At 44.9% G+C, this 22,657-nt stretch overlaps 1 protein-coding gene and 1 non-coding gene across 2 annotated transcripts; both read left to right on the forward strand.

Annotated features, from left to right (window-relative positions):
* Positions 1-691: 691 nt before the first annotated feature.
* Positions 692-21,579, forward strand: LOC103176812 (ssu-2 homolog). The gene is made up of 25 exons (XM_007890573.2): positions 692-996; positions 2,269-2,330; positions 3,843-3,944; positions 4,161-4,239; positions 4,724-4,853; positions 5,284-5,344; positions 5,927-6,051; positions 6,623-6,685; positions 7,110-7,192; positions 7,666-7,758; positions 8,516-8,621; positions 8,732-8,839; positions 9,159-9,285; positions 11,371-11,424; positions 13,988-14,095; positions 14,306-14,384; positions 14,944-15,073; positions 15,939-15,999; positions 16,478-16,602; positions 17,422-17,484; positions 18,383-18,468; positions 18,715-18,807; positions 18,943-19,048; positions 19,644-19,751; positions 19,842-21,579. The coding sequence occupies exons 1-25, from the start codon at positions 974-976 to the stop codon at positions 19,977-19,979; spliced, it is 2,313 nt and encodes a 770-aa protein (XP_007888764.1). The 5' UTR covers positions 692-973; the 3' UTR covers positions 19,980-21,579.
* On the forward strand, positions 1,702-1,780 carry trnaa-cgc. The gene has a single exon. It is a non-coding gene; the product is annotated as a tRNA-Ala (tRNA).
* Positions 21,580-22,657: the final 1,078 nt, after the last annotated feature.

A 22,657-nucleotide genomic window follows, 5' to 3' on the forward strand; every position in this document is an offset into this window, starting at 1 on the left:
ATACACTCAGATGTAAAGTTACAGCTCCAACACCACCCGCCCCCCCACCCCCCGCCCCGCCCCCCAACTCGAGGTGAATCATGTCCTAGTCATGTGGTAAATAGTTGACTTATTTTTTAGCGGCTTAAATATCCTAGTATACTCTACGATGCACACTCTGGAGTCCTCGAGCCCTGGCTCGCGCCGGCCAACCTGTGCCTGATACCCTCTAGATTTAGGCAAGCGACAAAGTGAAGCACCCCAGGACGCCAGCCCACACGAAGGCCGCTACATCGATGCAAGTTGTTGTTGTTGTGTTTCTCCAGGCAGTGAGAGGGCATTCCATTCCTTTTCACAGCGCGATTTCCACCTGTAGATGCCACACATACGTATAATAATAATAATAATAATAATCCTTGCATTCGATATAGTCTTCGAGACGTCTCAAAGCTCTTCGCGGCGTATACTGTAAAGTGTAGTGACTGTATATTTTGTGGGCGAAACGCGGCCGCCAATTACGCACAGCAGCGTTCCCATAATAATAATTCTTATGATGCGACGGGGTGAATTATGTACAACAATAATAATAATAACAGCAGCAGCAGCTGGGTTCTCAAAGGTTTACTCATGAAACCATTCAACATAAAACAGGCACATTCGGAAAGAAGTGTGGAGCAATGATGTGAAACAGACTTCCTGTTGAGGTTCGTTTCAAGAGCAGAGCCGTGGACATGCGGGAAGCGCGTGGGAAACCAATGTGATTTGGGCTTGAGGGGCTGGGAAGAGCTTTGTGTTGCATTTGTTCCTCATTCCAGGCCTGTGCAAAGCCCTTTCGGAAAAGAAGGCGGGAGCTGGAACAGGGTGATTGAATGCACTTTGTGCTCTGTTTTGAGCCAGGAAATCGAAACTAACAGCAGCAGAAGTGAAACCAAGTCACATTTCAGAGTTTGCTGCAGGAAGGCATTGAAGCTATTTGTCGCCCAACTGCTGTGCAATGGATTCTCAGCCCTTGTTAAGGTAACGCTACTTTTTAGAGTTATTTTATACCGCGCAGTGCGTGTAAAATTTGTGCGTTGACTTTTCTGACCTCTTGGAACTCCTGTGCCACCGTGACGTACAGTGATCACTGATGTGTCGAGCGTTTGCCTCATTGCCCTGTTGCAATTGCGAACTGCGAAGTAGTACTCTGTGCTGTTGGAACAAAAACTGCTGAAGAACTGGCTGATCAAACGACCGACCGACTGACCGACCGACCTCTCTTATCTGATCGTGTTTCTTCTGCGAGGAGTGAGCGAGTGGGGCAAGCCTGCTCACAGCCTAAGCTGATGATTCCTGTGCCTCTCGCCTCCTCTCCCTCCTCTCAGAAGGCTGCCCAATTTTTGCAGAATACAGCTCGATTTGCTCAGTATTGGGTTTTGATTCGGACCTGCATCTGCTTGTCACGGAGATAATAATAAATAATAACAATAATGTCAATCCTGGCGTTTGATACAGCACCTCATCACGTCTTCGAGACGTCTCAAAGCGCTCCACAGGATGTACTGTAAAGTGGATTGACTGTATTTTCTGGGTGAAATCCTCGAGCCAGCGCTGTGAATGAGCGCCAGGGTGAATTATCCATCCTCTCTCGAATTGCGCATTTTTCGGTCAAGATATTGCGAACAGCAAGAAAAAAAAACCTATTATTTGCGAGACAGGAGAGGTTAACAGGAGACAGAGTGGCGCCCTGTAGCTCAGTGGTTAGAGCACTCGCCTCGCAAGCGAGAGGACCCGGGTTCGATTCCCGGGCAGGACAGGGCGAAACATTGGGCAAGTTTCCTTACTCCACACACCCACACACCTCTGTTTACCAGCAGTGAGTAGGAACCCGGTTGTTAGTCGCTTTTCCGGGGGGTAAAAATTCCTTCAAAAATAAATTGGTCACTTCAATCCGCGACTGTTGATGGGACGCTGCTGTGCGTAGTTGGCTGCCGCGTTTCGCCCACAAAATATACAGTCAATTCAGTGTATTCTGTGGAGAATTATCCCCCGCTCTCTCCCCGTATCCTTGCAAATTGTTCCTTTTCAAGTACCTATCTAATTCTCTATTGAAAGCTGATATTGAACCTGTTTCCACTCCCCCTTTAGGCCATGTGTTCCAGACCGTAACATCTCTCTGTGTAAAAAAAAATTGACTGTAGATTTTGAGGGCGAACCGTAGCACGAATGAGCAGGGAATGGAAGGGAGTAAGGAGTGGATGGAGACACATGTACCAGCACTGACACCCTCTCTCTCTCCTTTTTTTACAGTGATGCCAAAGAGGTATATGGAATTAGTGACCCCCAAATTTTGCCGTTCCCCTCAAATGCAGGTAACGTTTTTCTTTCAACGTTGTTCTTATTGATGAACGCACACTGTAAGTAACGCTGTTGGTTAAATGCAAGGGAGATGGTTTTCACAGAACAGAATCATTCGTCAAAGAGGATTATAATTGGGCAAGTCGAAACAGGTTAGTTAATTCTGCTTCGGATGCCTTTTGTTTTTTTAAAATCGCGTCACATCAACCAACTCCGAAACAAAAATAGAAGTCTATGGAGAGAGGAAAGTGGGTTAATGTTTCAGGTTGATAACTTTTCGTCGGGGGTCTCTCTAGATGCTGCCTGACTTGCTGCTGAGTGTTCCCAGCCATTCCTGTTTTTATCTCACACCGTCAGCAACTGCAGTATTTTGCTTATCCGTTCCGTGTAAAAGGAAACCGAACTCAACTGAAATGCAAATACAAGTGACATCCGTGCAGGTGTATCTTAAGAGTATCCTTGAGAGGAGGAGGGGAGGCGGGGGCGGGCGGTGCGAGGTTAAGATAGTTTGAGATGCGATGATGGATGATTCAGAATCCGACGGATGACTCAGTTCATTGACGGGAATCAAGTGGTTGCGATCACTACATTCTCAGCTTCACATGTTGCTGCTGCTGCAAGAAATGCCCCTCGCGCTATTTTGGTGGAAAAGGCAAAATTAAAGGGGAAGTAAACGTTGTCTTAATTTTTTTATCATTTGTTTGAAACAATTACAACATAATTTAACAATAATAATAATAATAACAACGTGAGAAGTGCTACATCAAATGCAAGGAATATTATTATTTTTATAATAATAATAATATAATAATGATCCTTGCATTTGATACAGCGCCTTATCAGGCCTTCGAGACATCTTGAAGCGCTTTGCAGAATATATACTGTAAAGTGTAGTGACTGCATATGTTGTGGGCGAAACCCGGCGACCAATTGCAACGTAACGATAAGTCACATTAAAATGGATTGAGCAATCCCATTTGAATGAAAGCGACATTTCATTGGACTTTTACCAATTAAATAAATATTGAAGTCGAATTAAACCCTTTTACATTCCCCTTCCTTCTCCTGTCCTTCTCTGCCCCTCCCCCTCCCCTCCAAATATTGCTTTACTCAGAGTAATATAATCCTCACATTTGATACAGCGCCTTATAACATCGTTGAAACGTCTCAAAGCGCTTCACAGATTATACTGTAAAGTTTAGTGACTGTGTGTTTTGTGGGCGAAATTAACAACTGGAATGGGTTTCCAACAAGATTAATTGAGGTTGGGACAATGGACTTATCTAAGAAACCACTTGGTTCTGTAATTGGAATAATAATAATAATCCTCGCATTTGATATGGCGCCTCATCACGTCTCCGAGACGTCTTAAAGCGCTTCACAGGATATAGTGTAAAGTGAATTGACTGTCCGTTTTGTGGGTGAAACGCGGCAGCCGATTGCGCACAGCAGCGTCCCCACAAACGAGATCAAAGTGAGCCAAAGAGCCTTCTTCATCTGGACCTCTCCATTCTCTTTGCTGACAGCGACAGCCAGTGGCACGCAGTGTGAGGATGGTCCAACTGCCCCGCCTGCTGACATGTTGGATGAAGTGGCTGGGTATGAAGGGACCATCGCAGGTGGTGGTGGTGAGTACAGAAGAACATAGAAGTACAGAAGATTTTTGCTAAGAGAAACAAGACCAGTGATACCTTCAGCGACGGTGCTGGATCAAGTGCATTTGCCCCTGTGGTATTGAAGGACTGAAACCAACTTGTGCCGTGTAAACTGAGCAGAAGTGTGGGCAAGAATAGAGTAATAGAATAGACTTATTTAGGATGTGCTCGTTCTTTTTTTGTTCACAGAAGAAAGATACTTGCCACCTCCGGTGGTTATGCCAGAGGATGCCACGCGGGATCTGCCTGCCCCACGTCAGGATTGGAGGTGAATTCACGACCAGTGTAACTGTGAAGCGCTTTGAGACGTCTCAATGACGTGATAAGGCGCTGCACCAAATGCAAGGGTTATTATAATGATTATTATCAGCTAACTCAGCACAGACCATGGTTGGAACACGGCACCTTCTTGTCTGTGTAGCTCAACATCTAACTGGATAATTACTGTCCAGTCTACACCAGTCGGGGCCAACCTTTATGGCCTTTATGAGTTCTTGATTAAATATTTCTCCATTTCCTGCCATAAATCAAGAAATACTCAATCAAGAAAATACTGGAAAAAACACTACCGATCGAACACTGACTTACCTAGACTCGTGCAAATGTTCGGGGGGCCGCATTCGGCCCGCGGGCCACGGGTTGACCACCACCGGTCAACGCATTCACTCCAGCATTAATCCAAAGGGGACGTAGGTATTTGAAGACGAGAGTAAAGACTGACCTCATTTTTTTTCCCCTCTTGCCTCATCCAGGATTCCTTCCATCAGTGAAGATACAGCCAGAGAAGCCTTTATCCAATTTGCAACCACCAAATGGTGCTACAGCACTCACCCAGCCAAAGAGATGGTCTTTGTAGACTTAAAGCCATTCAACACCTACAGGGTAAAAAAATATAAATATATATATATAACTTAGTTTGAAACTTTTTCTAAAAGGGTCCTGTTAAATACTTTCTCCCTTGCACCAATCCTCGTACGAAGCGAAATGATTTCAATGTACCAAATGCAACAGGACACGGCAGTCTTAATTTATGGTTCTTTATGCCCTCTTTTCGGTCATGGTCAGTGGCTTTTCAATGGTTCCATAAAACTTTCAACTAATACAAAGCTTCAGATTGTACCCTAAAATGCACAGCGCATTCATTTTTTTTCCCCTTGACCACCTATCCCCCGAATGGGATTCTGTGGCAAGTTACCCAATATCGTAGAATATTTTTCCGTAAGAATGTGGATGAATTACACTAACCGCGTTGAAAATCAGTACCTACTCAACCCCCTCGACCCAATCATTCTAAAGCACTTCTGTGTTTCAGTATTCTCTCGAAAGTTTCACTGAATCCAGATCAACCGAGTGGACGACCGAACCTTATCACGGTGAGGAATTGTACACAGAGAAACTTATGTACCAGATATGTACCAAACCAGGGAGACGCAGAAGATTCTGTCGGACCACTTTCGTCTGTCCCACAGTGAAGATCATCTCACTGTTGCAATAATTCTGTCTTTCTACAGGATAAAATTTGTTTGGCTGATGATAATAATAATAATAATCCTTGCATTTGATATAGCGCCTTATCACGTCTTCTAGACGCCTCAAAGCGCTTCACAGAATATAATGTAAAGTGAAAACGCAGAAGCCACTTGCACATAGCAGTGTCCCACAAACAGTCGTGGATTAAGTGACCAAATCATTATTAGTTTATATGTGTGTGTTTGTCTGTTTATTTATTGTTAGCAATAACTAGCTGTTGTATTGCACAGAACAGTTGTGTGTTTGCAGCCACATAGCAACAAAGAATGAAGTCATTTGAAATGTTAGCTACGAATTCTTGAATATAAAATTACTTGTAATGTGCAATCATCTCAGACATTAATATTGGTTGTCCAGTTTAATGTTCTCAAAGTCGGTGCACTTCTGATGGTCCAAAGGTTATAATATTTTCTTACTCGTTTTAGGGCAATTTGTCGATAGCTATCTCTGTGGAGTGCCTCCTCCTCCCTGGAATATAATTGTAGAAAGGCCTCCAATGTTTCAGAAAAACTGTGAGAAAGTGCCAGTGCCTCACACTTCATCTGTAAAGGTAAGTTATTGCTCAGTTCCCAAACTGTTGTTGAGATCATTTGATTTCCGGGCAGGACAGGGGAGACGTTGGGCAAGTTTCCTTACTCCACACACACACGCACACACACGCACACACACGCCTCTTGTTTCCAGAGCAGTGAGTAGGGACCCGGTTGTTAGTCGATTGGCAGATCGCTGTTCCGGGGTTAATAATTCCTTCAAAAAAAATAATAATAATTTCGTCACTCAATCCACCACTCTTTGTGGGGACGCTGCTGTGTGCAATTGGCTGCTGCGTTTTGCCCACAAAATACACAGTCAATTCACTTTACAGTGTATCCCGTGAAGCGCTTTGAGACGTCTCGAAGACGTGACAAGGCGCCGCATCAAATGCCAGGATTATTATTATTATTTTCAATGCTATTCGGGAATTGTACTGCATGTCGAGTTGCCGATTGGGGCAGTATTCTAAGATCACAAGAGAGATTCGAGCGAAGAAGCCCCTTTGGCCCATTATTTTTTATATTTTTTAATTGATTTTTAATTGTCAGTTCATGCGAGGATGGTGCTTAACTGCTTCTTTCTTTCAGGGGTGTCACACATGCTTGACTTTAGGTCGCTGCCCTTGTAGAAAGTGTACTGCAACTGGGAAGGTAAGTCTTGGGATTTCACAGCGCCCTTTAAACTGTAATATTACCTGCAGACCACTTACGAGAGTACAAACTAAGATTAAAATTGCATTTCTGTTCTGTCCCCTTCACCCACAGGAAATATACAGTCAATTCACTTTCCAGTATATTCTGTAAAGCTCTTTGTGACGTCTCAATGATGTGATAAGGCGCTGTATCAAATGTCATTTTGTATTTTTTTGTGATAAGGAGCTATATCCAACTCAAGGATTATCATTATTATGGCCTGAAGCTCTGGAACTCACTGCCTCAAACCCTCCATCTTTCCCCCACTTCGCCCATCTTCTGATCACTCCTGAAAACTTTCCCCTTCTGTTAAGCGCTCTGAGACACTACCCACGTGAAGGGCGCTATATAAATGCAAGTTGACGTTGTATTTTAATTGCAGGTGAGGTGCTGGATTTGTAGTGGTCGAGGGTACCGGTTAGAGGATAGTCAATGTTCCGGTTGTTTAGGCACTGGCTTTCAGCGGTAAGGATGCACTTTACAGAAATTACCGCGTTGTGTATATAGAGGCAAACATTTGTAGGCAAACATTTTGTGCACAGAAAGGTCCCACCAACAGCCGTGAAATGAACGAGCAAATAACTGGGATTACCGGCCAGCAAACTGGAAGAAACTCCCTTTCCTGTTCAAGTCGTGCCACGGAATCGTTAATGTTGACTTCAAACAGATCGATGAGACTTTGGTTATTGTCTCATCTCAAAGCTGGCACCTCCAGTAATAGTGCCGATTCAGTATAGCACTGTATCCGGTCTAGAAATTTTAAGCCCCATGTGGGTCCTTAACCTTTCTGACCTTCTCAAACTCTGACCTTAGCGAAGAATACTACCAACTGAGCCAAGTTGGTACCCATTAAGGTCAACGGTCTTGACTTCCAAGAGAGTTGTTGGGAAGGTGGAATGTGAAGATGGGTTAGTTTAACTCTCACTTGTTGATCTCAGTTGCAGATCTTGCTCTGGCCAAAGAACCCTACCTTGCGGGACGTGTAAGCAAAAAGGACAATTGCTGGTTTTCATTCAGCTGACAGTCACGTGGTAAGCTCGGTCTTTTTCCCATCATGTAGCAGTAATCCTATGATAATCCTTGCATTTGATACAGCGCCTTATCACGTCTTCGAGACGTCCGAAAGCGCCTCACGGAATATACTGTAAAGCGAATTGACTGTAATGTTTTGCGGGCGAAACGCGGCAGCCGATTGCGCACGGCAGGGGCACTACTGAACGGCTACAGCGAGAAGTCTGGGACTGGGTGTCAGATTAGCAGAACATTGCGCTAAAGGTATGTTTCCCTAGTTTTTGAGAGTTGGGTCTGATTGCCATGTTGGTTAGAAGGAATAGTGGAGCTGGTTGCAATAATTGACGCTCCATTCACAGTGACAGTGCCGATTGCTTTTGAAGTTCTTTCATATAAGGCATAGAGTAGTGCAGTAGGTAACAACAACGACTTGAGTTTATATGGCTCCTCCTCACACAGGGTTGGGTCCCAGAGCGCTGAGGTTAGTGCCCTAAATTAGCAAATCACTAAAAGCTTTTCCCCTGCATAAAATCTAACCTTGGTTGTGCTTTGGAAACAATTTTAGAGAGGTCTTTACCCCTGTACCCTGCTCCCTTGCCTCTGTTCGTAGAGTGACCCGGGATGACTCGACACTTTGGTGGAGGTGTTTCGCTCGCGGGTCCCGGGGAGTTGAGCGGATTCTATTTTGAGTGAATTGTTGGGGAAGATTTTAAGGAAGTGAAGTTTCTGAATGGAATTCGAAAAAGGGAAGAGATTAATTCTGTCTTCCTCCACCAGGGGAACCCATGTATATCAACAAGTGGCTGACCAGCAGTGCCCTCTCCCTTCAGTTCTCTACGAGAAAGTCACTGGGCAGCTGGTCTTTGATGATGAACAGTGGAAGGTAACAACAAGAAGTTGTTTGAGGAAACTCGGCCTTAATTAAACGGACTAATACACATGGTCCAATTGGCCAAATTGCTCACCTTTCTCCTGTTGTCTCCTCATGCCCAGGTCAAGCCTATACTAGGATTTCCGGAGCCTCAGATCAATCAGGCTTCCCAAACAGCGATCGAAAACCACCAGATCCAGATTGCGGGTATCTCTCGTATAATCCGGCAGGTGAACACGAAGTACTATTTGTTACCCCCACCAACCCCTTCCCATGCCCTCCACCCCTCCTGCCCTCCACCCCCCTCTGCCCTCCAGCCCCTGCCCTCCACCCCTCCGGCCCTCCACCCCCCGTTGCCCTCCACCCCTCCTGACCTCAACTCCCAGCTTGGGTCCAAAAAACCCTGACTATCCAGCGCCCTGGGACGTCTTTTTCCGACACTATCCAAGAGTAATTTGTTGTTGTTGGTACCTGTTCTAATTTTGCCCATTAGTGAACTCTCTGGCTTAACGCCTGCTCAATCTATTTCCGTCTCCTTCCTATCGGCAGCGCCAGAAAATCGAACACATTCCTGTCACCCTGGTGGACTACAAGTGGAAAGAAAAAGATTTCAGTTACTTTGTGTACGGTGTTGAGAACAAAGTATATGCTCCCGACTACCCAGCCAAATGCTGTTGCACCATTCTTTAGGCTTGAACAAGAGGTTGAGATCTCGTGCGTGAGAAATTCCAACAATATGTACATCACACACCATATGACCATCAACTCACCTCAATATCCATTAGTGCTTCACCCTCACTCGTTGAGGTGCTTATGTTGGAGTACCACTGATTGATGCTTGACAATAGGTTGATAAAATAAAGTAAAATGGCTCTATGAGTAAATACACTGCTTGTCCGATGCTGAGCACACAGACCGGGGAGCATCCTTGATGGGGTCACTTTGCTTTGAGGCTAGTTGCCGATTGGGATGTTACAATTGGCCTCAGTGTCCTGAGAAGGGAGGGCGGGGAGGGAAGGGGAGAGGACAATTACTTTTCCTGGTCACTAACCAACTGAGAAATGTGCCTATTTGCACATTGAGTGAGGCCTGGAATTGGGGCCACCTGGGATTCAACCAACACTTGAGCATCCCGTTTATACCTTCATAAACGTATTGGAAAGTTGATCACAGTTTGCCTCTGTAACAGTATATCAGTTTGAGATAGTGAATACAGTATAATTCTACCAGGGCAATGACATATAATATAGCACTGTACTTCCTCAGTGGGTTGTCACATTACAACAACAATAATAATAATCCTGGCATTTGAAACAGCGCCTTACCATGTCTTCGAGGTGTCTCAAAGCGCTTCACAGAATTTGCTGTAAAGGGGAGTGACTGTATATTTTGTTGGTGAAGCGCAATAGAACAAACTCAGGTTACATTGGCGCCTCCTGTTTGCTACGTGTCAGTGCTTTAGAAGGCGATAGCAGATATTAATGACCTCTTCACTTAACTAATGTCTCCTGATTCCTGTGGTGTTGCGAAGACTCTTGTTTGTGATGCATGTTCCAAGCGCACAAACCAACCTCAATCTAGCAGCGATATTAAATATACCCAAAACCGTGTCAGTTAGTCTCTGTACACTTGACTTCAAGTCATTTATTTTTGTCCCTTCCTATTTTGTGATCAGTTTATGTACATCGAACTCTGGACAAAGAGGCAATGCACTTTATTTGAAACCAATGTAGATGAGCTGAGGTGTTCGGGGGTAGGTTGAAGGGAGTACGGTATTCACGTCATGAGTTAAACCCGTGACAAATTTGTTTCAGTTCCACACGGCCTTTGTTCCTCACAAAACTCACCGAGAAATATTTGCATCTACAACAACAACAACTACGTACACTTATACAGCGCCCTCCACGCCGGGCGCTTAACAATGGCGGAGCCGGGGGGAGGGGAGAGATGACCGTAGGCGCGGTCGAAAAAGAAGGTCTTCAGGCGCGACCTGAAGATGGGGAAGGCGAAGGGGTTGAAGGAGGGAGTTCCAAAGTTTCGGGGGGTAGCGGCTGAAAGCACGGCCGCTGATGGTGGAGCGGAGGATTCGGGGGACACGGAGGAGGCCGGACCCAGTAGAGCAGAGGCAGCGGATACTGCTGTGGGGAGAGAGGAGGTCAGAGAGATGGGGGAGTGCCAAGGAATGGAGAGATTTAAACACTAGAGTGAGGATCTTGAAGTGGATCCGCTCTGTGACAGGGAGCCAGTGTTCCGGCACAAGGGTTTCAGACAAGGGTTTCGGCAGCTTTTGGGGTGAGATACTGTCGGAGACGGGCAATGTGGCGGAGGTGGAAGAAAGCAGTGCTGGTCAGGGATTGGATGTGGGGGAAGGAAGGATAACTGGGGATCGAACCTGACGCCTAAGTTGCTTACGGGTTCGGAGAGTTTTAAGGACAGGTCGGGTGGGTCGAGGAGGTCGGAACCGTGGGGCAAAGAGTATGGCTTCCGTCTTGTTGATGTTAAGCTGCAGGAAATTTGCCCTCATCCAGCTCCTGATTGTTTCGCCTCTTGCCCTACGGCCAGCGCCTTGGGACGTTACTTTGCCGCCTTCTGGGGATAAAGTTCCACAGACATCGGGTCCAAGAGTAACAACACATTATAAATTCCCGACGGTAATTTTATAAAGCGTTTCTCAAGTCAGCTTCTGAAAAGGAAGTGGTCGCATGACCTGGGAAACAGTGAGATGCATTGTAAAGGCAGAGAAGGAAGTAGAAGTGATTCATTTGCGCAGAGCTGCTCAACGGACTGATGTACCCTCAACAGGCAACACCGCCGTGTAAGTAAACTAAGATGTCAGTGAGATTCACGGTATGCCGTTTCAGTTGAGAAGTTTTATGGGGGATTTCAAAGTTCTTATCTAATCTCTTGCCTTCACGAACCATGTAATGATTGACTTGGGCAGACGCCAGAGGCAAACGACAGATTGTGGGTGTGTTCAGAAAAGAAAACAGTGTTTAAAAGTACATTTCCTGAGAGAGGGAGAAGGAGAGGGAGTGAGTCACTGCGACTAAGGTCAGACAGAGATGGTTGGGTGTGTGCGTGTGTGGGCACATACGCACTGACCACAACTTTAAATTGTTTTAAGCCGTTGCCTACACAAGAACCACCGCAAAATGACATTTGTATAGCACCTTTCAGATCGAGAGGACATCCCAGTCAAACGGCAGAGTTTTCAAACAAACTGAAGGCATTCCCACAAAGCTTATTGGCATTTAGTTCATATGATATTTACCGTCTTCTCTTTCGCCCCACGTTCCACGGTGACTTAAATAAATCAATCAATAAAATTAGTAATAATTTGGTCTCTCAATCCACGTCTGTTTGTGGGGACGCTGCTGTGCGCGATCGGCTGCCGCGTTTCGCCCACAAAACACACGGTCAATTTGCTTTACATTATATCCCGCGAAGCGTTTTGAGACGTCTCGAAGACGTGATAAGGCCATGTAGCAAATGCGAGGATTATTATTGTCATCCGCAAACACAATTTGTTTTCATAAAGTCTGCCCTTTTAAGAGCATCTCATCACAAGGCGGAGAGTCTCGGGACAAAGGGGCCTTTTAGTAATTCTGAAAACGTGCACTTTCAATCGATCCGTTGTTCCTTTTGAAGTGTGTTTGCTTTTGCTGGAGGTCAGTATTTTGAGAGTATCCCACGACATTAAGTGGCGCAGCAAGATGGGTGGGGAAAGAGAACGAGTGGAAGAACCGGGCCAAATTTATCGTAATGTACTTTGAATCACAGTCACGATAATAACCCTCGCATTTGACACAGCGCCTTATCACCGTCTCCGGGAAGTCTCAAAGCGCTTCACAGGATAGGCCGTGAAGTGAATCGCCCGTGTATTTTGCGGGCGAAACGTTCGCCTCGCAGGCGCAAACCAAATCAAGCTTCAAAGCGTCCGCACGGCTTGCCCGCCCACTGTGTTCTGCGGAAAGAAATCCTTCTTGAGCGAATGTCGAGCCGCTCAATGAAGGTTTGCTGAGACCGGGCTGCAGCATTCCAACATGAAATGAAACTACTCAAGTTCTTACACTGACACCCAGTTCATAGCTCAGCCCAAGTCATCTCGCAACCAGGTTAGCGTCCAACTTCCCAACACTCAGAACACATGACATTTACACGGCGCCTTTCATGTCGGGAGGACGTTTCAAGGCCCTGGACAGTCAGGGATTTGGAACCGAACTGGGGGTTGGGATCAGGAGTGGGGGGGTGGTGTGGGGGGGGGTGGTAGGAGGGTGACCGAAGGCCCAGTCGAAGAGTAGGGTCTTGAGATGGGCCTTGAAGGAGGCGAGGGAGGGGTCGAGGTGAAGGGAATGTGGGATGAGGTTCCAGAGAGGGGGGGGCAGAGAGGTTTGCGGCCGGGTGGGGGAACGTGGAGTAGGACAGAGCCTGCTGGGCGGAGGGAGCTGATAGATTGATATGGAGTTGGCAGGTCACGGAGGTCAGAAGGAGCAAGGCGGTGGAGGGCCTTGAAGGGGATTTTACTGCTGACGGGGCAAGGCTTCAAAAGAAAAATCCCCGTTCTCTTCAGTGTTCGTGCTTTCAGCCTATTGTAATTATTCTCTGCTGATGGTTCCTGTTGTTTTTCTATTTCATACCAAATGGAGCTTGGCTTCTTGCCAAGTCTTCCTCTAACATGCAATGTCAATTAAACAGCCCAGACCTAGTTCACAAACCAACCCCTTGCCTTTTTTTCCAAAGCACGTACAGCTCCTCTCAATCGTCTAATAATAATAATAATCCTTGATTTGATACGTCTTCGAGACATCTCAAAGCGCTTCACAGAATATACTGTCAAGTGAATTGTATATGTACAATACAAGTGAACTGCATACGTTGTTGTTGTATTTTTGTGGGCGAAATGCAGGCAGCCAACTGTGCACAGCAGCATCCCACAAAGAATTGAGGATTGAAATGACCAATTTATTTATTGTTTCTTTTTTGAAGGGATTATTACCCCCGGAAAAGCGATCCCCCAATCGACTAACAACTGGGTTCCTACTCACTGCTCTGGTAGACAGAGGCGTGGAGTAAGGAAACTTGCCCAACGTTTCGCCCTGTCCTGCCCGGGAATCAAACCCAGGTCCTCTCACTTGCGAGGCGAGTGCTCTAACCACTGAGGTCTAGTCACTAGACTCATGAATAAAGACACTTTTATTCAGCACCTGTGCCCAGCACAGAGTTAAGCTTAACAACAACAACAAAGTTACATTTATAGAGCGCCTTTCACGTCGGGAGGACATTCCAAGGCGCTGAAACATTTCTAATGAAGCCTGAATGATGAACGAATGCTGAAATAGACCTTTAGACCATCAGATGACTTGTCTTTGCACATATAGGGGCAGGACCTGGTAGTCCGCCGATGGCTGCTGAAGGGCCAACTGCACCACCTGCTGAAATGCTGGATAAAGTGCCTGGGTATGAATGGATGGGTACCGGGGATGTTGGTGAGTGAACATTCATCGGTTTAAAGACCCGTACACATCACTATTACGTGGAGTCCTGTGGCTGCAAAGACATCTCAAAGAGCTTCACTGTAAAGTCTATCGACTATATTTTATAATAGACTGCACTGGGTATAATATTGACATTTGATTATATGTTCAGGTTATAATAATAATAATAATAATATCACTCTAAACCTCCGTGTTTCACAGAGCAGAAGTATATTCCTCCTCCGCCTTATCCTGTGTGCAATCCAGAAACTCCCCAACATCCCACTATGCCACAATGGAGGTGAGATTTTCAATGTAACAGGTTATGAGTCGTAAGAGCATAAGAATTTGCCGGCAAAAGAAGACCAAGGTCCATCTAGTTCGCCTTCCACCTTCCTGGCAGTCGCTTAACATGTCGCGTCCCCAAACTATACACTGTCTCGCCAGATATTATTTTCTCGATACTCTTGAGCTCGGTGATGGGTTCCTCTATGTGACAGATATCCCGCTGACCAAATAAATATCGCTGCTCGACATTCTCCAGTAAATATGTTTCTCCCAGGCATCTGTTTAGAATCCAATCTTTGTGGAGCCCTGTAGCTTAGTGGTTAGAGCGCTCGCCTAATAATAATAATAATAATTATAATAATAAGGGTGAAACCTTAGGCAAGTTTCCTTACTAGACCTAGCAGTAAGTAGGAACCTGGCTGTTAATCGATTGCTGATCAATACAGCTATGGAAATGTACGAGGAAATGTACGAGATGCTGTTTCCACCCAATGTTGAGTTGAGTTAAGGTGGAAGCAGGATAGCCTGGAGGCTCTGCGAAAGTAGTTAGAAAATGCTTTGTTTCTCAACAGCCTGCCTTCTATCAGTGAGGACACAGCTCGTCAGGCTCTGCTCAAGTTCTCGGCTGATCATGCTACTTACAGCAGTCGACCCGCTCGGGAAATGAGCATCCAAAACTTAAAAGCGTTTACCACATACAGAGTAAGTAAATCAATTACTTGTCATTGTTATTGATGACACGTGTGTCTCCAGTGTCATTACAACCACTCATCATCAAAGTCCAAGGAAGGAACACCAAACTGAATTGTGGTCCACGAGTCCCTCAAAGCCTGGTGATCTGTGCAGAAACTTCTATTTTGTTTCAAACTAATTTTCCTTCCTCTGCCGTTTCTGGAGGCGTTTGATTCAATATTCCTTTTATGGCCAAAGTGCCCATTATTCATATGTAAGCCTGGACAGACAGTCAGTGTTTAGCTGACTAAGTGTAAATGTTAGTGTTTGTGTTTACCTGAATAACAACTTGCACTCCATCTCAAATCAATTACGTTTTGTAAAGAGCTTTAAGTTGTTGAGTATTCATGGAGTCCTGTAGCTTAGTGGTTAGAGCACTCGCCTCGCAAAACGAGAGGACCATTAGGCAAGTTTCCTTACTCCACGTTGGTGTTAGTCGATTGGCAGATCTCTTTTTCAGGGGTAATAAACCCTTCAAAAAAATATTAGTAATTTGGTCGCTCAATCCACGACTGTTTTTGTGGGGACGCTGCTGTGCACAATTGGCTGCTGCGTTTCACCCACAAAATACGCAGTCACTACACTTAACAGTATATTCTCTGAAGCACTTTGAGACGACGTGATGAGGTGTCGTATCAAATGCAAAGATTATTAATTGAATGTTATATATATATATATAGCAAATATATATATATATATAGAGGAAAGTGGTATTCCGATTGCGATTAGTAATGTGCTGTGACAAACCATTGTGAAGAACTTGAAGCTCATCAACATGTCTGAAGAATATCGTGACTGGTAATTAATTTTTTCTCTCTCTCTCTCTCTCTTTCAGTACCAACTCGAAAGCTTCACTGAATCCAGGTCACACGAGTGGAAACACGAACCTTATAATGGTAACGCAATAGGAATTTAGAGCAGGTGTTTTGTTTTCGCGAGATGGTCTTTTGCAGTGACAAGATTAGCGACTTATTTATTTGCCAAGCCCCCAAGCCAGACAGGGGTCAGGATACAAGTGGGAGAGGAACATAGATAGGAACAGGAAGAGGTCATTCAGCCCCTCGAGCCTGTTCTGCCATTCTATCAAATCACGGCTCTGATCTGTACCTCGACTCCAATTACCTGCCTGTGCCCCGTACCCCTCGATATCCTGACCTAAGAAAAAAATCACGGCTTAAAACAAAAGGCAAAAATGCTGGAAATCTGAAACAAGAACAGAAGTCGCTGGAAACAAACACTCAGCGGGTCAGGCGGAGAGAGGAAAGTGAGTTAATGTTTCAGGAATCCCTTTCGCGTAGTAGGACATTGCATGTCCAGTTTTAGGGGTGGAGTTGTGAGCGTCCTGACTCTCTCGGCCTTTGCTTCACCTCCTAGGCCAGGCTGTTGACGCCTTCGGCTTTACACCCCCTCCACTTCCCTGGGACGTGATGGTGGATATCCCGGAAATGTTTGCCAAAAACAAAAAGAAGCTTCCGGTGGCTCACACTGCGTCTGTGAAGGTAAGTCAAGTCGCCACTTTGCCCGGAACGTTAGCAAAGCAACCAAGGATCCTGGAGAATCTTTTTTTTTTGTGTGTGTGTGGCAATACAACGTATTTCATCAACTCACAGGGCTCTGGTAACCGAGCCAAGCTGAAATCCACTTAACACCATTTTAACCACAAACTGCCACAACGGTGATCAGAGAGTCCTCAGGATAATAATAATAATACAAAAAATTATTAATAACAACAGTAATCCTTGCACTTGATATACTGCCTCATCGCATCATTGAGACGTCGCAAAGCGCTTCACAGAATATACTGTAAAGTGAATTGGCTGTTGGTTTTGCGGGTGAAACGCGGCAGCCGATTGCGCACAGCAGCGTCCCCACAAACAGTCGTGGATTGAGTAACTAAGTTATTTTTTACCCCCAGAAAACTGATTTGGCAATTAACTGACAACCTAGTTCCTACTTCCTGTTCGCTAAACAGAGTGTTGAGTAAGGAAACTTGCCCAACGTTTCTCCCTGCTTTATAGGGTGCTTGACTCAAGCTCGTACACTCAGCAACCCGGGAGGGTTTGGGAGGGTAACTGAAATGAGAAAACTAACTGTTCGCTAGAACTAACTCCGAGATAGCAAAAAAAAATCATTAGAACATTGAAGGAAATAAATGGCCGTTCATGTGGTTTCATCGCAGACCAATTCCCACCAACTCTGTTGAGGTCATTATGTCAGGAACTTCTCCTTTGCTTTTACTGCACGAATGTTAATGAACAGTCAACCTGACACCTGGGAGGAAGTTCCTCTGATATATTTTTGCTTGTGATTTGTTGCAGCCCTGCTATCGGTGTATGGCCACAGGCAGATTACCATGTATCGGTTGTGTTGGAACTGGCCAGGTAAGCACCAGATACTGAGCGCTGTGCCTAATGTTATTGCTTTAACTGACTTTTTAAATATAACTATATCTCTTACTCTATGAAACAAGACACCATCAATACCTACCTATTCAATCCAAAGTCTCAGGAACCCATCGCGTAAAGTCTAGTTGTATCGTGTTCTTGTTTTTCGACCCCCTACATTAATAATAATAAGAATAATCCTTGCATTTGATACAGCGCCCCGTCACCTCGTTGAGGCGTCTCAAAGCGCTTCACTGTGAGATGGAGTGACTGTGTGTTTTGTGGGAGAGAACGTAGCAGCCGATTTGCGCGCAGCAATATCCCACAAACAAAGCGAATGACCGATTTCATCGGAGGGGATTGTCAGCCAGGACTTTGGAGGAGAGAAGCTCCCTTCCCTTTTCGAATTGGGTCATGGGACCTCTAACCGACATCTGAGCAGACGGGCAGTTTGATGCCCTCATTCGATGCCCTCGCTCGAACGACAGCACCTCAGACAATGTGCTTTCAGCCATCGGGAAGAGGTGTTAAGGCGCTATATCAAACACGAGGATTATTATTATTATTATTATGAATGCGCTGATCAGTTGAATATCGGCTGACAAAAGATGGACATTTCTTCCGAGAACTAAGGCCGCTACTGGAGCAAATATACAAACAAACAAATTACATTTCCATGGCATGTTTCATGTCAGGAGGACATCCCACCCAAGACTTATCTCAGGAAAAGCTGAATTGTCTTGAGCGGTTTTCTGGCCAGGGTTAGTTCCTTCTTCCGTGGATTCATTTAGACCTCAATCTGAAAGAATGCAAAGTGTTTGATGTGATTGTTCTGTGATGCTGTATATATATATATATATATATATAAAAACACTCAGGTGCTTTGTAACTACAGGAGAATTGCTTTGTCTGTGGTGGACAAGGAAGCCAGTTTGGTGGGGAAAATAAATGCAACCGTTGTGCGGGTAGAGGGAAAGTAAGGTAAGGAACAATAATTTGACACAGCGCCTTATCACGTCTTCAAGACGTCTCAAAGCGCTTCACAAAGGGTATACCAGAAAGTGATTTGACTGTGTATTTTCTGGGCGAAACGCAGCAGGGTCCTACGACTTTGAAGCTTGTTCATAGAATGGGTTGTCAGTTCTTTCATCGAAACAGCCTCGTAAAGATTTTGATGGACAACATGTTGGATACAGTCCGTAACGTGAGCTTCTTGTGTGCGTCTAGTTGTAACAAGTGCTCGGGATTCGGTCAGAAGACCTGCGACGTATGCAATGGGCAAGCACAGTTACTACACTTCATCCAGCTGACAATAAAGTGGTAAGTTTTTTTGGAAGAGATATTTTTCACTGTAAGAAAAGGTTCCACAGGGAGAGCGGTGACAACTTTAAATTCGCCGTTTTCGATGTCACCAAGAACTTTGACTTGAAAGCAATTACTCTTATCTTGACCCAGGAAAAACAATCTTTTCGAACAAATCATTGCCCAGCAAAGTGGATTTCCCGAAGATCGCTTCAAAAAAGTCAGTGGCCAGAAGCTTTTCACTGATCAGCAATATCAGGTATGAGGATAATAATAATAATCTTTGCATTTGATACAGCGCCTTATCACGTCTTCGAGACGTCTCAAAAGCGCTTCACAGAATACACTGTAAAGTGAATTGACCGTATATTTTTTGTGGGCGAAACGCGGCAGCCGATTGCGCACAGCAGCGTCCCCACAAACAGTCGTGGATTTAGTCACCAAATTATTATTTATTATTTTTTTTCAAGGGATTCTTACCCCCGGAAAGGCCATCCGCCAATCGACTAACCACCGGGTTCCTACTTACTATGGGGTAAACAGAGGCGTGTGGAGTAAGGAAACTTGCCCAATGTTTCGCCCTGCCCGGGAATCGAACCCGGGTCCTCTCGCTTGCGAGGCGAGCAATCTAACCACTGAGTTACAAGCCTCCGATTACTGTGAACGTGGAATAATGCCAAGGCACTTCTTAATTCCTGCATTTTATTAACTCGAACATCAGGTTCTGGGTCGAGAGACTTAACTGCAGAAGGTCAAAGTGTGGGCCATTTGGGATCTTTCCATGTGGCAGAATGTTTGATGCAGATCTGACCTTCCAGTTTTACTCTAATTTCTGCTCCTGACTGGTTTCCCAGGTGTATCCTTTGATGGGATTCCCAGATCCTCAGATCACTGAGGTCTCTCAGAAGGCGCTACAAGAACATCTGACCCAGTTTGGTAGGACATCACGGATAATTCAGCAGGTGAGGGTGAAATAAGGGGCAGTAAAACGCTGAGGCAATGATAGATTTTCGCAAACTTTGTTCACTTCACTCTCTTGTGTTTTTTTACAGCGACACACTGTCGAATTCATTCCTCTCACCCAAGTGAACTTTCAGTGGAAGGGCAAGGAGCAAAGCTACTTTGTGTACGGTACCGAACATAAAGTTTATGCCCCAGAATATCCTGGAAAGAATTGTTTGATTATGTAAACCTATCAAAAGCAGACAACAACAACACAACAACAACTTGCATTTACATAGCGCCCTTCACACAGGACGGAGTCTCGGAGCGCTTAAGCAAATTGATGTAACAAGGGTGGGCCTAAACTAGAGCTCCCGTGTAAAGGGCTCTATGTAAATGCAAGTTGTTGTTGTTGTTGTCGATTTTAAAAACAACAACAATATGCATTTACACAAAACCTCACATAAGTCGTATCAGTTGGGGCCATATATTTAAGATGACTTAACGCCAAATTATCAGACTTGCAGAGAATATAATCGCTTCAATGGGATTTTAGCAGACGTGTGATTTAGGAGCTTATACGATTTATACAGATCAGACTTAATCGCGTTTGTACCGCCTATAGTGCGCTTAATAATTATAATAATCCTTGCATTTGATACAGCGCTTCATCACGTGTTCGAGACGTCTCGCTGTAAAGTGAATCGACTGCATATTTTATGGGTCAAAGTGGGGGTTAGTGTCTCCGAGGGCAGAAATTGCTTTTAAAGGTGATTACCACAATTTAAATGAACGGAGTCATAGACTCGGGTGCAGCAAATTCCCTCGACGTCTCGTTTGACGAAAGCTGTACTTGTGATTATCTTTAGACAGTTCATATTATAGACCCAACAAGGGCACAGCCTTTGCGGAGTTTGTTTTGTAATAACATTCAATAAAGGGAATAATTTGCTAACCGGGAAAGTCGTTAACTTGATGTAGTACTGTACAAACGGACTTGCACCTAATCCCTAAATCTTCCGGTCGATGGCCAACCTTCGAATTGAACTACAGTGTGAAAACAAGTGAACCCCACAAAGTTCCGCCCATTTATGTTTGATGTTTTCTGTTTCTCTTCTGCATTGATTAGTCTAATTAACCTCTAACCTCCACTATTGTGTGGCGTGTGCCTTATGATGATTCGTAATATGTAAAGAAGCTGACCACGTTTGTTTCACTCTTTCTATAGAGGGCATTTATATTATACATACGTTACTCTGTTTTACACTTTCTGAGCTGACTGTGAGAAGAAAGGAAAGACATTCCGCGTGTCCAACACCTTCAATGATGATAATAATCCTGGCATTTGATACAGGGTCTTATCACGTCTTCGAGACGTCTCAAAGCGCTTCACAGAATACACTGTAAAGCGAAACTTCGGTTATATTTTTTGGCCAAAAATATTCGGACACAACTTTCAGAAGTTTCACCCTTCGCCGTCTTTTCCTAATGTTATTTTTTCGTTACGCATTTCAGTCACAGCGCTCGAAATGACAGTGTTGTGATTCGTTGAACTCAGCACAAAATGTTCTGACTTGATTGATAAGAGCTCAGTCTCACTGTGGGAAAAATCTCACACTAAACGTGACGGGCTTATCGGCAAATCATCATCACGTCAGTGGCCTCGGGGAACTTTCTGCCTTCAGTTTTTATCTCTTTGGGTTTTTTTTTTGTCTTCTTCCCAGGAAACACAAAGGGACGACAGATTAAGCAGTTTGATCGCCATTTGTCTTTTGGTCAGCATGAAAAATGTGTAAAATAAAATTCTCTTGCATTGTATCTCAAGAATAAATGCAAAGCATTGAACAACGGCTTGTGCTTTCCTGAAGACTTCGCAACCATTGGTCTGGTACGTTCAGCAAGTTATGATAAAGCGCAGATATAAACTGTAATTTGCAGTTCAGAGACGTCTTGGAAATCGGCACATTTGGTTCGGTTTGAAGATGGAGCATTTATTTCCAAGGACTCCCTGTAAATCACAATACTCTGTAGGTAGTCAGTGGAGTAACGTCGGCCATATAATTGTTACCTGCTTGAAGCTCTCCCCTGGAGCGCTCGAGTTTCCAGCGACTGGATTTGCATTGTTCATAATACTAATAATAATAATCCTTGCATTTCATACAGCGCCTTATCACGTCTTTGAGACGTCTCAAAGCGCTTCACAGAATACACTGCAAAGTGAATTGACTGTGTATTTTGTGGGCGAGACGCGGCAGCCATTCGCGCACAGCAGCGTCCCCACAAACAGTCGTGGATTGAGTGACCAAATTATTATTATTTTTTATTTTATTTTTTTGGAGGGGTTATTACCCCTGGTAAAGCGATCCGCCCTCAACTTAACAACCGGATAGCTACTTTCTGCTCGGTAAGCAGGCGTGTGGCATGTGTAAGGAAACTTGCCCAACGTTTTGCCCTGCCGGGAAGGGAATCAAACCCAGGTCCTCTCGCTTATGAGGTGAGTGATCCAACCACTGACCTAACAGGACTCCATTATCCCCTTCCCCAGTGGTGTCTTGTTGGACGCAAGGAGACCCGGGTTAAATTTGAAGGGCAGAATCAGTTTGTACAACGTGCGAAGGAGGGACTGATCACTGCCAAGTTCTGATGTCCTGGCCCTTCATTCTGACCTTGCGTGGTTTAATGATGCTTTCCTTATTAATGGCGTGGTCTTTAAACCTAACTGACTGTCTTCGACCAGAGGGTATTAATCAGGCTCGCTTGTTAACTGCTATGCTACTTTAGCGGTCGGTCCATTTGCTCACAAATACAACTCAACGGTTTCAAGGCTTCAGGGCTGGTTCTCTCTTCCGACTCCTTGTCCCTGTGCCGGCCTCACTTATATCCTCCAGCAAGTTCTCAATCCCTGACGGTGCCTCTAATTTCCTTC

Source organism: Callorhinchus milii, unplaced genomic scaffold (assembly GCF_018977255.1).
Source record: "Callorhinchus milii isolate IMCB2004 unplaced genomic scaffold, IMCB_Cmil_1.0 Scaffold12, whole genome shotgun sequence".
In the NCBI taxonomy this organism is placed as follows: domain Eukaryota; kingdom Metazoa; phylum Chordata; class Chondrichthyes; order Chimaeriformes; family Callorhinchidae; genus Callorhinchus; species Callorhinchus milii.

Bases quoted from the DNA above. Each gene is read 5' to 3' on its own strand.
- LOC103176812 (XM_007890573.2), top strand. From the start codon at position 974: ATGGATTCTCAGCCCTTGTTAAG. The intron at 997-2,268 runs GTAACGCTACTT...CTTTTTTTACAG, and splicing joins GATTCTCAGCCCTTGTTAAG to TGATGCCAAAGAGGTATATG. The intron at 11,425-13,987 runs GTAAGTAAACTA...TTGCACATATAG, and splicing joins TCAACAGGCAACACCGCCGT to GGGCAGGACCTGGTAGTCCG.